General features: G+C 40.1%; 1 protein-coding gene across 1 annotated transcript in view; it reads left to right on the top strand.

The window, feature by feature from the left end:
- Positions 1–16,860, top strand: part of FRAS1 (Fraser extracellular matrix complex subunit 1) — a 505,552-nt gene that overhangs the window by 191,321 nt on the left and 297,371 nt on the right. Inside the window, 1 exon segment of the mRNA XM_070458257.1 lies at positions 6,976–7,068. Coding sequence (XP_070314358.1) covers positions 6,976–7,068 — 93 coding nt within the window.

Below are 16,860 nucleotides of genomic sequence, written 5' to 3'. Positions count from 1 at the left end.
TTGGTAGTATTTCTATTTTATGGAGTAAATACTCCTAAAAGATCTCCATTTTGCTGAGTAACTCATGTCAGAATTTGAGCTGGTTTTATATGGACCATGAAGACATGCCCTCCTCCACTTCATGTGAATAAGTATGGCTTCATGGAAGAAGCCTTGAACTGAATGTTGGAAGACATAGACGGTGCTGCTGAAACCTGGATGTGTTCTCTACCAGGGGACAACAGACTAAACCTGGCCCGCCGCCTTTTTTTGTTTTGATCTGTGAGCAAAGAATGGTTTTTACCTTTTTAAATGGTTGGAACAAACCAACTAAACAGTATTTTGTGATGTAAAATTTATATGAAATCAAGTTTCAGTATCCATAAATAAAGTTTTATTGAAAAACAGGCACACTCATTTGTTTAAGTATTATCTATAGCCAGCTGCTTTTGTCCTACAATGACAGTTATGTAGTTGGGGTATAGACCTTTTGTGACCCCCAAAGGCTAAAATATATCTGGCTCTTTACAGAAAACATTTCTGACCCTTGTTCTGTACCAAGCATGATTTTGTCCCTTCCTAATTTGCTCATCACGTGAGTTTTTGCAGCAAATGGCAACTCCTTTCTTCCCATTGCTCAGGTCAGAAAATGTAGCATCATCCTCCCCACTTTCTCTTGCATCCCATATCCAGTATGCTAGCAGATTCCCAGCTTTTCCTTCATAAAACAGTATATTTCAGATGCAACTTCTTTGCTTTTACTTTGGTTTTACTTATTGTCATTTTTTGCCTGTATTCTTCCAGTGGCCTCTTCACTTGTTTCACTGTCTTTGTACTGCCCTTTTTCACTGTAATCTTGATCTAGCAGTCAGGGGGGGATCCTATTAAAATTTAAGTCAGATCATGTTGCTTTTCTCCTTAAGTCCCTCCAATAGCTTTCAATGTCTTCACTTCTCACTTTGGGTAACTCCTCACAGTGTCCTGTAAAGTGCTGCTGCTGTTGTTTGGTCGTTAAGTCCAAGTCTTTGCGACCCATTGACTGTAGCCTGTCCAGGAGATGTTCCAGGCAAGAATACTGGAGTGGGTTATCACTTCCTTCTCCAGGGAATCTTCCCTACCCAGAGACTGAACCAGAGAAACTGCATTGGCAGTCAGATTCTTTACCACTGAGCCACCAGCAAAGCCAGCTCTCTGATCAATTGATTCCTCTCCCTGCTCTTTCTGCTTCAGACACCAAGCCTGCTCGCTATTCCCTGGATTTGTCCAGGGAATGCTTCTGCCATCAAGGCCTTTGTGCTCTGCTCTTCTCCTTGAAATTCTATCTGGGTCTTCTCAGGTGGCTCAGTGGCAAAGAATCCAACTACAACAAGGGAGACGTGAGTTCGATCCCTGGATCAGGACGATCCCCTGGAGAAGGAAATGGCAACCCACTCCAGTATTCTTACCTGGAGAATTCCATGGACAGAGGAATCTGGTGGGCTCTAGTCAATGGGGTCACAATAGGGTCAAACAAAATTTAGTGACTAAATATCCATCTATCTATCTATCATCTATTTATCTATTTTAATCCTTTACTTTCTCTAAGTCTTGCCTGAATACCATTCTATTTGAAATTGCAGTTCTTCACTCCCTACCACATATTTCCTATTTCTTTTCCATGCTTTATTTTTCTTCTTGGCACTAACTACTGTCTGGACATACTCTATATTTTACTGAAAGTTTTTGTTTGCTGTCTCTTTTATTTGCTGTGTATCCTCAGCACCTACAATTGCACTTGACACATGGTAGACAGTCAATAAATATCTTTTGACTGATTGAATGAATGAATGAGAGATGAAGCTAGAGAGTTGGTAAGTTCAAGGTTATAGAGAGCTTTGTACGCTGTACTGTGGAGCTTGGAATTTAAGTTGGTAGAATACTAATGAAGGTTTTAAGGCATGTGGGTAGGATGGCCCACTTTACTGTTTGAAAAATCTTTCTGGTTTTTCAAAGATAATGCATAATATTGGAGATAAGGAGATCAGTTCAAAGGTTGTGAGAATAATCCAGATGAAAGGGTGAGTACCTGCATCAGAGCAGTAGTGTGGGAGTCAAGAGGAGAGGGCAGGGCCTGCCCTGGTGGTCCAGTGGCTAAGACTTCATGCTCCCAGTGCAGGGGGCCTGGGTTTGATCCCTGGTCGGGGAACTAAGATTCCACATGCAGCAACTAAAGACCACGTGTGCTGCAACCAAGACCCAGTGCAGCCAAATAAATAATAAAAAGAGGAAAGGGTAGATTTGATAAGTGTTTAAGGAAGAAATTAGCAGAACTGAATGAAGTAGGAGGGTGAGAGAAAGGAAAAGGAAAGATGACTCTCATATTTATGAGCTGATGACTAATTGGTTAGCAGAGCCACAAACTGATATTGAGAATATAGGAGAATGAAGAAAAGAATCCCATCTGGGAACAAAATGATAATTTCAGTTTGGACACATTGAGTTTGAAGTGTTCATGGAAGAGAAAGGTAGGTATGTCCAAAAGACAGTGGGATATGTGACTATAAAGCTCAGAGGAGAAGCATGTACTATGCTCAGTCATGTCTGACTTTTTGCAGCCCCACGATCTGTAGCCCTCCATGCATGGAATTTTTCAGGCAAGAATACTGGAGCAAGTTGCCATTTCCTACTCCAGGGGGACCAAACTCACATCTCCTGGGTCTCTTGCATTGGCAGGTGGATTCTTTACCACTAACACGACCTGGGAAGCCCTGAGTTGGAGATATAATGTGGGTATCAGTAGCAGGAACACAGGAGTGCAAACCTTTAGGATGAGCGAGCTCATCCAAAGAGATTGTGTGAAAAAAGAATAGAAGACCAAAGACAGGATTTGGATAGCACAGTCATTAAAGGGAAGATGAACCTAAGAGAAGAAACTTAGGAAGATTAAGAAGACATGGTCAGAGAGGTAAAGGGTAAGAAATAGTCAGAAGAGAGAAGAATGTTGTGATAGCTAGGAGAATAGAGTGTTTCCAGAAGGAGTTTATATCAACAGTGTTGATCCCACGACAGAGAGTAAGTGTGAGAAAATTTAATATGTTTCATTGAATTTGGCAACCTGTTGGCCACTGGTGCTCCCACTGAAGTTGGTGTCAGTGAAGTGGTGGTTGTGGTTGCTATATTACAGAGGCTTGAGGAGTGGATGGATAGTGGGCCTAGGATGGCCAAGTACAGGCTACTCCTTCAGGGAGCTTCACTGAGGTTGGAAGAGAGAAATGAGACATGAGGTGCATACCACTACATCTGTGACGTTTCTTTGAACCTCCCGTCCCCAGTCATCCAGCCTCCTGGGTGTTGCCATGTGGTTTGTGCTTGTCCTTATTACTGCCCTTGACCAGACTACAAATGCCTGTGTATTTGTTTGCTTCTTCCTCCAGACTCTTAGCTCATTGAGAGCAGCAACCCTCTTCTTTACTATATATAGCCCATCAAACAGCACAGTGCATGGCACATAGAAGATACTTAGTCAATATTTGTAAAATGACCAAACAAGGGAAGAAGAGGGGTGGGTTTTTTTTTTGGCTTTTGATATTTCTATGAACTTGATATTACTATGATCACCTTGGGAGGCAAAGGGGAATGACCTTGAAGAGAGAGAGAAATCGAAGATTTGGAGAGTGGGGGAAACAGAATGATAGAACTAGAAAAACCCTTTAAAATGGATTGTGAGACTTTCTCATTTTATAGACAAAAAAATAGACTTTTTCATTCTTTAATCCCTTGCTCAAACGTACAGCACTAGTCAGTGGCACTCCTATGACAAGAGCCTTCGTTCCTGGCTCATGAGTTGATGTAGTTTCTACTCCACCGTGTTTTTCCTTGTGTTGCTCAGGTGCACATGTTGGTTTTCACATCTGCTGGGTAGACTTAACATTAGTTCATGACACAAGTTAAGGAATCACCGTTGTCAGTCAGTCAGTTCAGTCGCTCAGTCGTGTCTCTTTGCATCCCCATGGACTGCAGCATCCTGGGCTTCCCTGTCTGTCATCAACTCCTGGAGCTTCCTCAAACTCATGTGCATTGAGTTGGTGATGCCATCCAACCATCTCATCCTCTGTCATGCCCTTTTCCTGCCTTCAATCATTCCTAGTGTCAGGGTCTTTTCCAAGGAGTCAGTTCTTCACATCAGCTTCAGCATATGTCCTTCCAATGAATATTCACCACTGATTTCCCTTAGGATGAACTGGTTGGATCTCTTTGCTGTCCAAGGGACTCTCAAGAGTCTTCTCCAACATCACAGTTCAAAAGCATCAATTCTTCGGTGCTATTGTACCCTAAACTAAATTATTGTTTTTATTAATAGTACCTTGGATTCCTGTCATTTTTAAAAATATTTTAAAATCTCTTTTGCAATTTATGTTTTGCTCCTTAGTTAATGGGAAATAGCCTAATGTCAATTGTAGTTCTGTTTGATTTTGTGTCTATCTCTCTATCATCTGTCTATTCGTCATATCATTGTGTAATAGATTTGTATTCATATCCTGTATCCATATGGAATAGCTAGCTACAGAGTCAAAGAAAAGGGTCAGAGAGAGACAGACAGATATGAGAAAAATTGAAGGAGTGAGAACAGAGGCTTTTAGAATATTGAGTCTCTAGCCTAGAACCAGCCTTCAGGATTTCTGAAGAACATGTATACAGAGAGGACAGTGCCATGCAAAAGGGTACTGTATTATTAATGCATGGAGGGATTTTTGGCTGCAAACTCCAATGCAGTGTATTTACCTAATCAAGTTGTTGTGATAAATTATATATATACATGTACATATACATATGTATCATATGCTTAGAAGGGTACCTGGCTATTCTAAGTACCCTGTTTTAGCTGTGATTATCCCATCATCATCATCATTATTGTTAGTTGGTTCCTCTAGATCCCAGGCAAGCAATGTTCATTGGTGTCTTGTGTCCAAGTCACCACTTGCTAAGCTCCCAGTGCAAAGCCTGCAGGCCAATAGGCTTATGTGTTCCATGCATCCCACAACTCATGAAGCTATGTGTGGTTACAGAGTAAGGTAGTAAGAACTCCCTGTCTTTTGTTCTGCAAGTCCTACATGCAAAACTCTTCGCTCCTACTTTAGCCCCAAATCACCTCTTTCATGTTCCCATAGAAGGTCAATAGGTCAACACTCAAAATAGGGAACATCTACTCACAAATAAAGGATATTATATTCATAAAATGAGTTTTGGGGGCAAATCTGACGATAGATATATAAATATATAAATCAAATATGATATATAAATCAGATTTATATATATAAATACACACACACACACACACATATATATATATACACATAAATAAATATATAAAGACAACTAATTTTGGGCATAAAATATCCCTTGAGGTCTTTCATTTTGCCTGCCTTTCTCCTTCACTCTTTGCTTCCATGTTAGAGTACAGACAACACTTGGATTATCTCATTTTATATCTGTATGCTCAGTGGGATTTAGGTTAATGTATTTTCTGTACTTACTGTTTCAGTGGACATTAGCTAAGTATAGGTTCTCCTTAGGGTTCAGAGGGCACTTTTGTGAGTAGTCATTAATGTTGCACTCTATATACAATTTTATAAAATTCCACGCCATATGTTTTATCCTTTATTAAGCAAATAAGAGATTGTTGATCACTCTTACTTGTGTATTTATCTGCTTAGTGGATTAACAGTTGTGAAATCATAGTTTTATTCTCCACCCACATTATATACATATTCTAGATGTAGTTATATTTGTAATTGTTGTATGTACAATTAACATTCTCTTGTAGGTACAATTCTTTTTAATGGCCATAGCCCCAAGTAGCAAAGAAACATTAAAACACATGTAATGTTTTGAATCTATCAGCTGAATTCTTTGTAGACTTTTATTCTGTGGACAGGTCATGACTTCCCGGTTAATTCAGGATCTCTTACCACCATTTTTGATCAAAATCACTAATTACCTGTTCTGCCACATTTCTAGACTTGAGGAAATGCTAAGTGGAAGAGCAGGATAAATCCGGGAGTCTAGAAGTCTATTATTTTTTGGGGGGGTCATGCCATGTGGCCTGTGGGATCTTAGTTCCCTGACCACGAATTGAACCCGTGACCTGTGCATTGGAAGCACAAACTCTTAACCACTGGACCTCCAGGAAAGTCCCCAGAGGGCCTAGAAGGATCATTAAGCCCCAAAGATCCACATACGTGCCACAGCTTTAATCATCTTGGATAAACAGATCCTTCACAGTGGCAAATAGATGGTTAGTTAACATGTGACAACTTCCCAGTAAATCTTGGGGTATCACATGATTGTCTATTCTCTTTAAAGCATCACAGTATTGATAAGAAACACAATTGCAGCAGCAGAGGCCTTGATAAACCATGTAGATCTTTATTGGAGCCCAGGAATTCTCCCCGGATACCCGCAGTACATGTGATACCTCCACAGAGAGGCTGTTTCCTCTCCAGCTCTGTCCTCGGTCACCTGCCCCTCGCGCTTTGCTACTCTGTCCCAGGTAAAAGTCAACACTGGAACTTCAGCTCCCCCGCACCCTCTCCTCCCCTCCTCCCCACAACCTGCCTGTTGCCAGCTCCATAAGGCCTCAGTAACATGTTAGAAGACCGGCCAACTCTGTGGCTAACCCCGCCCAAGCCTTCTCCATTACAGGGAAATACAGCTCTTCCATCACCCCCAGCTGCTTTTCTGGCCTGACACTCACATGGAGCATTTCTATATTTCTAGTGAATAAACTCCTTCACTTCATTACATGTGAAAATATGTAGACCATTTTCAAGGAACTCACTTTCACAATGGGACTCATTTTAGCTTTGAGAGAAGCTCATCATGACAGAGAGTCCTTTTTGTTAGTGTATTCTGTTTATCCTTTTTATTGTCACCCGTGGCAACTCATGAGATTTAGTGAATCTGATGTGACTGTGTTCACTGCTGCTATTTTACACTGAGCTGCTTTTAAATGTTCAGGGAGAAGTGCTTCAAATACCCGCCAACCAATGCTGCCCTGAATGTGTGCCAAGGATGCCTGGATCTTGCCATCATGAAAAGAACATTCACGCGGTAAGTGTTTTCTGACCCATGGTTGATTCCCTGTCTGTAGATCATTGACAAAGGAAAGCTGAATGCTAAACTTGTGTTGACAAGAGAGGATTTTTTTCTCCTTTGTTTGGGCTAGGGAGGACCTCAGGCTTATTTGACTTTCCGCGGGCACTTAGGTTTCTTGGATAAGATTAAAACTGTCCTATTTATTTCAGAGGCCCAGGTAAATATTTGCTGATTGAATTTGTGTCGGTCTAAAGGGTAGTCTGAGAATGTTGATGATGAAGAAGTTGTGATGCTGAATAATAAAAGGCCACCTTGCCTTTGTGTAACATGTACATTTTTTCACTTGATTTTATGAACAACCCTGAGTAGATGACTCCTGCGTTAAAGATGGAAGAGTTGAATTGCAGAGAATGTAAGATACTGGCCCCACATATCACCAATAGGTGGTGTAACTTGGCCCAGAGCCCTGGGCTTCTGACTCCTCATTCAGCGTGGAGTTTGTAAACTTCAGCACTATGCATATGTTAGGCTTTGTGGTGAGGACCATCCTCTGCAGTATAGGATGGTTAGCGGCATCTCCAGCCTCTGTACCCATCACCTGATCATATCCTCTGCAGTCCTGACAACCAGAACTGTCTGTAGGTGTGGCTGTCTTTCCCCTGGGGAGAGGGGCAAAATGAAAACACCCTCTCCCCTCATTTAGAACCACAGTGCATGTGTGCTAAGTTGATTCAATCGTGTCTGACTCTGTGCAACCGTATGGACTGTAGCCTGCCAGGCTTCTCTGTCCATAAGATTCTCCAGGGGAGAATGCCCTCCTCCAGGGGATCTTCCTAACTCAGGGATCAAACCCGAGTCTCTTAAGTCTCTTGCATTGACAGGAGGGTTCTTTACCACTGGGGCTACCTGGGAAGCCCATAGCACCACAATACTAGAAATCAACCCTCAAGTTCTTTTATTACACCTTTTCATTCCAGATCCTGCAGGATTAGCTTAGAGATATTAAATACTGATTTTAAAGGAACATTGCAAGGACTAGAATAGAAATTTTGAAAATGGATGGCTACAGTTCATCTCCATTCGTGCTTGCATACTCCCCTGAGGGAGCAGGTGAAGCTGAGTGTGATAGAAAGACACTCTTTGCTTTAATCTTCATCTTCCACCTCATATAAAACTTTCTCCAAGTTAGTGTCTCTACCCTTTCAGCAGAGAACATAGGTTAGCCAGAATTGATATACCCAGTCTCGGCTGCTATTCAGGGTGCATACCTAAAATTCACTGGGGACAGTGCACATTCTCCTGGGACAGGATTACCTCACTTAGCCACTGGCTCAACATCACGTGAGGAAGCCACTCTTCCACGTCAGCACAGTGTGTTGCCTAATGATAGGATGATGTGTGATCTGAATGGTAGGATCTCTGTCTTCATACCATATGTCACCCTGTGCTGCTTGATTTAGGGCTTCCCTGGTAGCTCAGCGGTAAAGAATCTGCTAGTTTTGCAGGAGATGTGGGTTCAATCCATGGGTGGCAAAGATCCCTTGAGGAGGGCATGGAAACCCACTCCGGTGTTCTTGCCTGGAGAATTCCAAGGACAGGAGCCTGGTGGGCTACAGTCCATAGGGTCACAAAGAGTCAGACATGACTGAAGCGACTGAGCTTGCACGCATGATGCTTGATTCAGTCTGTGTTATGTAGGGTGGTGGAAACCATGCTAGAGGACCTCCTGTGAAATGGAAGGTGCTGCAGGACAGGCTGGTGATGGCATTAATGAAAGTTTATAATGATTAGAAAGGTGTATGGATCAAGGTCAACAATCCCAAGCTGAACTTTTCAAGTTAGGTAGCCCTAGGATAACAGATAAGGCCAGGATCTGGAGGAACAACAAACATCTCAAGTAAGAGGGGGTAGCAGGGACTTGGGAAAGCGGAGCTCAGTGACTCTTTGCATAGCCTCTCTAAGCTTGTCATTGCTTGCTCGTCTATGTTCTTGCACTTGTGAGATCTTCTCTTGATTTAAGATTTCTGAGAACTTTGACAATATTTCATCTACCTTCACAGTGATCTTCCTTATCTCCTACCTAACCTGACTCTTGGTACTGAACCGTTCCCAGAGTAGGTGCTCAATAAACATCAGGACTCAAGCAATGAGTAAATCCTTTCTCCAGCTTATGCATATCTTTGTCCCAAGGGCACATTGGTTTTTGACCACCTGACCTGTTTGGCAGGTGGTTCAGGGACCACAGATCTGCAGATGGGTTAGTTAGAAATCTGCTTGACCTTCTACTTTTTCAGGACGAGTTTTGAAAGTCCTTCTTCTCCCTGCCTCCCTTGCAAATTCACCTCTCTCTTCTAACAGAGCACATGGAAAACTCTAAACTGGGTAAGACAGCGTGCATGCTTGTTTTCCCATATGCAACTTTCAGAATCTACTCCCCCGGAAAGTGTTATAATTATATTTCTGCAACTTGATGTAACAGAAAAAGGCTGGATTTCAGGAACTGTAGTTTGAAGGAGAAAAACAAATCCCTAGTGGTCTACTTCTCCAAATAGAAATAGAACAGCTTTTTTAAAGTTGAGATAAAATCCTCTACTTTCAGTCTTAATCAATTTAAAATGATCATGTTTCTTGTCTTTCTGTTCTTCTTTCCTCTCTTTCTTCACGTTTTTAGATGCTTGCCAAATCCTTCTTAATGGTATTCATTTCCTTGAGTGGGTTAAACGCTTGTCTGGGTTGGGTCTGAATCTCCCCTTGTCACTTGCATCACTAGGATTGTTCCTGAATCTTGGAGCCTTTTCTGTTTTGCTCCCTTGGCTTGCTTTAGAAAGCAGTTTCCAGAGCACTGCCTCTCCTGTTGAACGTCGGTAATCCTCTCTTTAGCCTCTGGCTTGCATCCCATAGGGCAGGTTATGGAGTCTCTCTCCCCGTAGATATAAAATAGCCTGGTGTTTTGAGAGCTTTGCAGTGGTGAGGTGGAAGCTTTCCCCTGAAAAAGAGATTTAGAAGTGGCTTTAGGGTAGAGTAAGTGTAGCAGGAAGAGAATCTGTTACAGCAATGCCGTCCCCAGAGAACAGAGTTGACGGGAGGGAGAATCAAGACTGGGTTGAGCTCAGAGTGGCACGACAAGGCCACCTTTAATGAAACGACTTCGCCTCATGAGGGAACCTCTTATTCTGGCATCGTGGGCTGGTGTTCCAGCAAGTCCAGACAAGCCCCCACATCTTCCTTGGAGTGAGAAAAACACTTGAGCCTTTTGGCTGACTCCAGGTTATTTAAGGGTTTTGCATGGGCTTATTACAGTCAGCATTTGGGGAGACTGTTTCATCCATGACCTCCCAAAGCTATCCTTTCAAATTAGCTTTTGGATCTCTGCCCAGCCTTGCCAACCAGTTCGGGAGACAAGCCTGAAATATGTTTTCCTAAAGAGTGTTGGAATGCTTTTTCCCTGATCTTTCCCCCACAAATTAGCTTGTGAAAGGGAGGAGAAAGGACCTTCACCTCTTTCTTTTCCTCTTTACCAATTTGATCTCAGCACCAGATAATGTCCTGTCTGAGAAGATGGTGCTTGGAGACTGGCTGAAAAAGAAAAGTGGCAGGTGGTAATGCCCCAGTGCCCGCATCTGATTGAGTACAGGAGTGTGGAAGAAGTCTGCTTGCTTTGCCTGGCTGTGAGGCTAAAAGAAGAACTAATTTATGTGTGTGAGGGGAGAGATGAATATTGAATTCTGCAGCCTTGTTTTCGTCAAAGTAGAGGATGTAATTACAATATGCACCAAACATCCCCAGATATTTAGTATTCTGGATCTATAACATCATAACAGGAACAAATTATATAAAGAAAAATTATTTTTTTGTTCTGTCTGTAAGCCAGGCAAATACTTTATGACCGTATCTTTCCTTTGGACTTAAGTCAACAGCCAACCCGACTTGTTATTTGGCTATGCAGAAGAATATATCTCAGATGTTGTCTGCAGAATGTGCTTTTGGCCAGTGTCAAAGTCTCATGTTTCTGAACGGTATTAATGATGTTGGGATGGTACAGCTACAACACAGGTCTTATGGGAGCATCGCTTTATATATGCATTATTTTTTGATTTTACAAAGCTTTCTTTGCTGTTACTGTGCTCATAAAAATTAAAACTTTTGTGGCTATAGAGAACACAGTGAGATTAAAAAAATATGTTTATCTATCATCTATTAATATCTGTCCCCTATCTGTCATCTATCTATCCATCTATCTTTCTATCATCTATCTGCCTACCTCTCTATCTACCTATGATCTGGCTATCTATCAGCATGTATCAAACTCCTTGGTCTCTGGTCTCCCTCTGGTGAGAGAGGTGTCACTGATTTAGGAATAGGAGTAGGAGATGAAAGTGGAGGTGACTTTTCTCAGAGAGGTGAGAGTAATTCTCCATCATTCTGTTCAGTTTGGATCACTGTCTGGGCTTCTGTGGCTTTGACATCAAGAGTGGAGTCACCCTGATGAATGTTCTTTGTTATTCCCATAATTCTCAAGCTTATGGTGAAGGGAGAATCCGTTGCTTAATTTTACATCTCTTGAGATAGATAATAGATTCACATCATTAGAGAGTTTGAAGGTACCAAAGAGATGAGCTAATACAGCCCTCTCGTCTTACAGTTGAAAACACTTTGGTGATTGACAGGTTGTTATTATAATTAATTTTTGTGGTCTCAGTCTGAGAGGTGGTATGATTGCAAATGTTTGAGAAATGACAGCTAGTGTTTCTCAGTAGTAACAAAAACGAGCTCTTGTTTTAATGTCCGGATGTTTAGAAGCAATCTCTTAACTTTTAGTAGGATAAAGATGTTCACTTCTAATTGCTTTATAAGATGCTTTCAAATTTTACTTATTTAAGATATATAAATGATTCATTAGATATCTTAAACAGTACTTTTGCTCTCTGATGACAAAAGTGAGTATTAGTTTATTGGTAAAAATGTGGAAAAAATATGCAAACAGAAAAAAAAAATCCACTAGTTATCTCTAACTATGAAAACCACTATTGTTTCCTCAGTTGTTTTTTATGGTTGGGGGCGGGGGAAGGAGAGATGGTAGTGAATATGGATGGGTAGATAGATAGAGATATACATGGTTTCACATAATTGTAATTATACTCTGTGTACAGTTTATGGCTTGCTTTTTATATAACATGTAGTAAATAATTCCCCAGCATACTCTTGGAGAATGTGATTTCCTATTATTAGGCATTTGGGTAGCTTCCAATATTCACTAAAATATTTTCAATTTCACTGTAATGAACAATGAGATGGAATTCTTTGTATTCAAACTTTTTTGTGTGTCATTGATCATTTTCTTCAGATAACTTCTTAAAAGTGAAATTAGTAGGTCAAAGCATCTAAAGAGTTTGAGTATTGAAGCTGTGACATCTATGGTCATTAAAATTCAATTTTAAGTTGTCTCTATCTAAAGATAAATGCAGTGGGAATATTACCAATAGTACATCTTCTTTTCAAGTCTGATTACCTAGGGTAGGTGCCGCCTGGCAAAGTTGTTCCAGGTGCTATCATGAGACAAGTCTCTGTGTAGGAGAGTCCCTCTCCACTGGAGCTTTACTAACAATAGCTACTGTGAATTTTAAACACTTCTCATATCTGATATTAAAATATATCATTGAATATTATTTTACTAATATTTTTTTTGTAGTTAATGAAGTTCTATATTAAGTTGAATATTCTATAAGCTTGTTGCTATTTGTTTTCCACGGGGATTTTATTTCTTTTTAAGAAATATAGTACAGTGCACTTACAATATAGTATTCATTTCACATGCACAACAAAGTGATTCAATATTTTTATATATCACGAAACTATCACCACTGTGAGTCTAGTTACCATTTGTCGCCATGCAAAGTTATTTCAGTATTATTGACTATATTCCTATGCTGTATATTGTGTCCCTATGAGTTATTTATTTTATTAATATAACTGGAAGTTTGTACTTCTTAATCCCCTTTGCCTCTTTCACCCATTTTCCCATACTCCCTCTGCTCTGATAACCACCTGCCTGTTCTCTATATCTCTGAGTCTGTTTCTGTTTGGTTTTGTTTATTCTTTTGTTTTACTTTTTAGATTCCATATGTTAATAGAAGTGAAATCATACAGTATTTGTCTTTCTCTGTCAAACTTATTTCACTCAGCATAATTAGCCTCTAGGTCTATCCATGTTTTTGCAAGTGGCAAAATTTCATTTTTTATGGCTGAGTAATATTCGTGTGTGTGTGTGTATGTGTGTGTGTGTGTGTGTGTGTGTGTGTGTGGCATCATCTTTATCCATTCATCTCTTGATGGACACTTAGGTTGCTTTCATGTCTTGTCATTAATAATGTTCCAATGATATGAACATTGGAGTGCATATATCTTTTTGTATCTGTGTTTTTGTTTTCTTCAGATAAATACCAAAAGTGGAATTACTGAATCATAAGGTAGTTTTATTTGTCATTTTCCCTCAAAAGTTAAATCTCCATACTGTTTTGCATAATAACTATATCAATTACATTCCTACCAACATTACATGTAGGTTCCCTTTTCTTTATATCCTTGCCAACATTTGTTACTTCGTGTCTTTTTGATAATAGTCATTCTATCAGATGTGAGGTAATATTTCATTGTGGTTTTGATTTGCATTTCCCTCATGACTAGCGGTATCATGCATCTTTTCACCGTCCTGTTGGCTATCTTTGCATCATTCTTTAGAAAAATGAATATTCAGGTCCTGTGCCTATTTTTTAATTGGATTTTTAAATATTGAGTGGTATATATTCTTTTTATGTTTTCGATAATAATCCCACATCAGCTGTATGGTTTACAAATATGTTGGTTTTAAACAGATAGTCACTTAAGTTTGAACACATTCTAAAAACACTAGATTTTTCTTTCCCCTGCAACACGTTTTATGTTTTTAATGTCATATTTTACATTTTTTTACTCTTTCTATTCTTTAACTACAAATTGTACTTTGGCTGATTTTCCAACTTTTGTTTTTTTAATTTTACTTGCTTTTCAAGTAGTTGATCCTTTGGCTTTACTATGTATATGCCTTTATCAATGAGACTTTTTTGTTCATATATTTTCTTGTTTCTAGTTATAACCTTTACTTTTAAAGGAGATCCTTTAGCACTTTTTGTAGGGCCAGTTTAGAGGTGATGGACCCTTAATTTTTGCTTGTCTGAGATACTCTTTATCTTGCCTTCAATCCTGAATGATAGCCTTGTTATCAGGTATTTTTGGTTATAAGGTTTTTCCTTTCAGTACTTTAAATATATCACACCACTCCTTTATGTCCAGCCAAGTTTCTGCTGAAAAATAAATTGATAGCCTTATGTAATTTCTCTTGAATATTATGCATTGTATGCCTCATGCTGCCTTTAAAATTCTCTATCTTTTGCCGTATTAATTATGATATGTCTTGGTGTGGATCTCTTTGGATTCATCTTGTTTGAGACTATTTCCTTCCCCGTGTTAGGGAAATTTACAGCCATTGTTTCTTCAGGTATGTTATCTGCCCCTTTATTTCTCTCTCCTCCTTCTGAGACCCTGATAATACAAATGTTGGTATGCTTGATACTGTCTTAAATTATCCTCATCTTAAAAAATTCTTTTTTTTTTCTGTAGTGATTGGGTGATTCCTATTAGTCTGTCTTTCATGTTGCTTATGTATTCTTTCGTATCATCTAATGCTTTTGATACCCTCTAGTGTATTTTTCATTTTAGCTATGGTATTCTTCAGTTCTGATTGTTTCTTTTTTATATTTTCTAACTCTTTGTTGAAGTTTTCACTGTTTTCTGCCATTCTTCTCCTAATTTCTATTAGCATCTTTATGATGCTTATAATAGAGAATTCAAATTTTTGAATTCTTTATTAGGTAATTTACTTATCTTTATTTCATTAGAGTTTTTTTCCCTGTGGTTTTATCTCGTTCTTTCTTTTGGAACAAATTCCTCTATGTGCTCATTTCATTTGACTTTCTGTGTCTGTTCCTGTGAATTAGGTGAAACTGTTATCTTTCCTGCTTTTGGAGCTGTGGTCTTGTGTAGAAGTGTTTCCAATGTAGGTTTCATGTGCTGGGTGGCCTTGGCAGGCCAGTTGGGGGTGGAGCAGAAGGGGTGGGTGGGTTTTAGGGCATGTTAGGCTGGGCTGAGGCATCCCTGGCAAGATGCCTGGAGCTGAAGTGGACACCAACCATGGCTCTCCTGGGCTGGGTTGGGGTTGCCACGTTGGTGGGGTGGTTGGAGTTGGAGTCGGCCCAGGCTCGAGGGTGGGCTGGGACTGCCTTAGCAGGCCGACTAGAATGGGAACTTTTCAAACCGCTGCCTCTGTGCTGGGACTCAGGGAGTAAGTCTGTGCACAAGCTCTTTAAGGGGGAGTCTTGGTTTCCTATAGTTCTCAGGCTTCCCCAGATGTCCATCTCACAGGTTTTCAAATCCAGCTGTGGGTCTTCCCAGAGCAGGTCCTAGGGATGTGGTGCCCAGAGTGGAGCTTGAACTCACTCCTTAGGGCGGTCCTCCAAGTTTGTGATATTCCATTCTGCGTTGGGGTTCCCTTCCAGGGGTGCGTGTCCCCGCCTACCCATCTCGATGAGGTTTTTTATTCATATCCTTAATTGTAGAAGAGCTGTTCTGCTAGCCTGCAGGTTGTTCTTAAAGAGAGTTGTTCTATATGTAGTTGCAATTTTGATGTGTCCGTTGGAGGAGGTGAGCTCAGAATCTGCCTTCTCTATCATTTCGATCTCACCTCCAGTCTCTTCTTGTTGCTTGTACATGGTTTTATATATTAGAGTATAATTCTAATTAATATAATCTGCAGTTTTTAAAAATGTTTGTCATTTGCCTTTTAAATTTTTCTACAATGTATTCAATATATTTGACTTTTAAAAGTTTAACTCATCAGAATGTATCAGTTTTTTTCCTACCATTTCTTCTTTTTTTTCTATGCTTGGACCTTTTAAAGCATAAAGGTCAGTTGCCTGCCATGTTTTATTAGCCAACAGTTTATTAGCCAGTCGTGGACTTGCCCATTTATTTATATGCTGTACTAAATTTGAAGTTTTATATTTAATTATAGAAGAAATAAAAATTGATGGGAGAGGAGTTGGCCTTGGCATCCAGGTCTGTTGCCGTGATCACAGGCAGCACACAGGTGGGAAAAGGAGTAGGAAGGCCATGGACTCATGGGGAAAGGGTTAAACATCTCCTATGTGCCACTTCCCTTGCTGCCTCTTTAACAACTACCTCATGTAACCTTTACAATAGCCAGGTGAGCAGGATATCTTAATACCATTTCAGGTTTCTCTACCAGAAAACTGCAGTTTAGAAAGATTAGGTGATACACTAATAGTCCCCCAGGCAGGGAGAACTGAGCTGTGATCCAAGAACACATACACTTCCACGGAAACCTTTTGTTCATCCAACTCAGTACATTCCTTATGTTTCTGTCCTCTTGTACTCCCAACAGGTCCTGGGAAAGTAATCTTCATGATGGTGAGGCAAGGACGTGGTTCCCCAAAATTTAGATGGCTGTGACAACCTATTACGATTATTGTTACAATAATAGCACAGGTTATTAGTAATTCCCAAATATCAGACTTGGCAAGCTTGCATCCTAGCAGCAATTTGCACAGTAAAGGCATAGGGACTTGTTTAGGTAAGACAGAGTTCTTTTGTGTTTGAGAGAGGGTGAATAATTATTCTGGATGCTGGCTTGAGGAGTAGCAAGAGGATGTTTATTTTCCATGCTTCTCAGTGACACAGTTGAAATCCCCAGAT

The sequence above is a fragment of the Odocoileus virginianus genome, chromosome 29 (genome assembly GCF_023699985.2).
Source record: "Odocoileus virginianus isolate 20LAN1187 ecotype Illinois chromosome 29, Ovbor_1.2, whole genome shotgun sequence".
NCBI lineage: Eukaryota > Metazoa > Chordata > Mammalia > Artiodactyla > Cervidae > Odocoileus > Odocoileus virginianus.
This window is presented reverse-complemented; position numbering and strand designations above follow the sequence as displayed.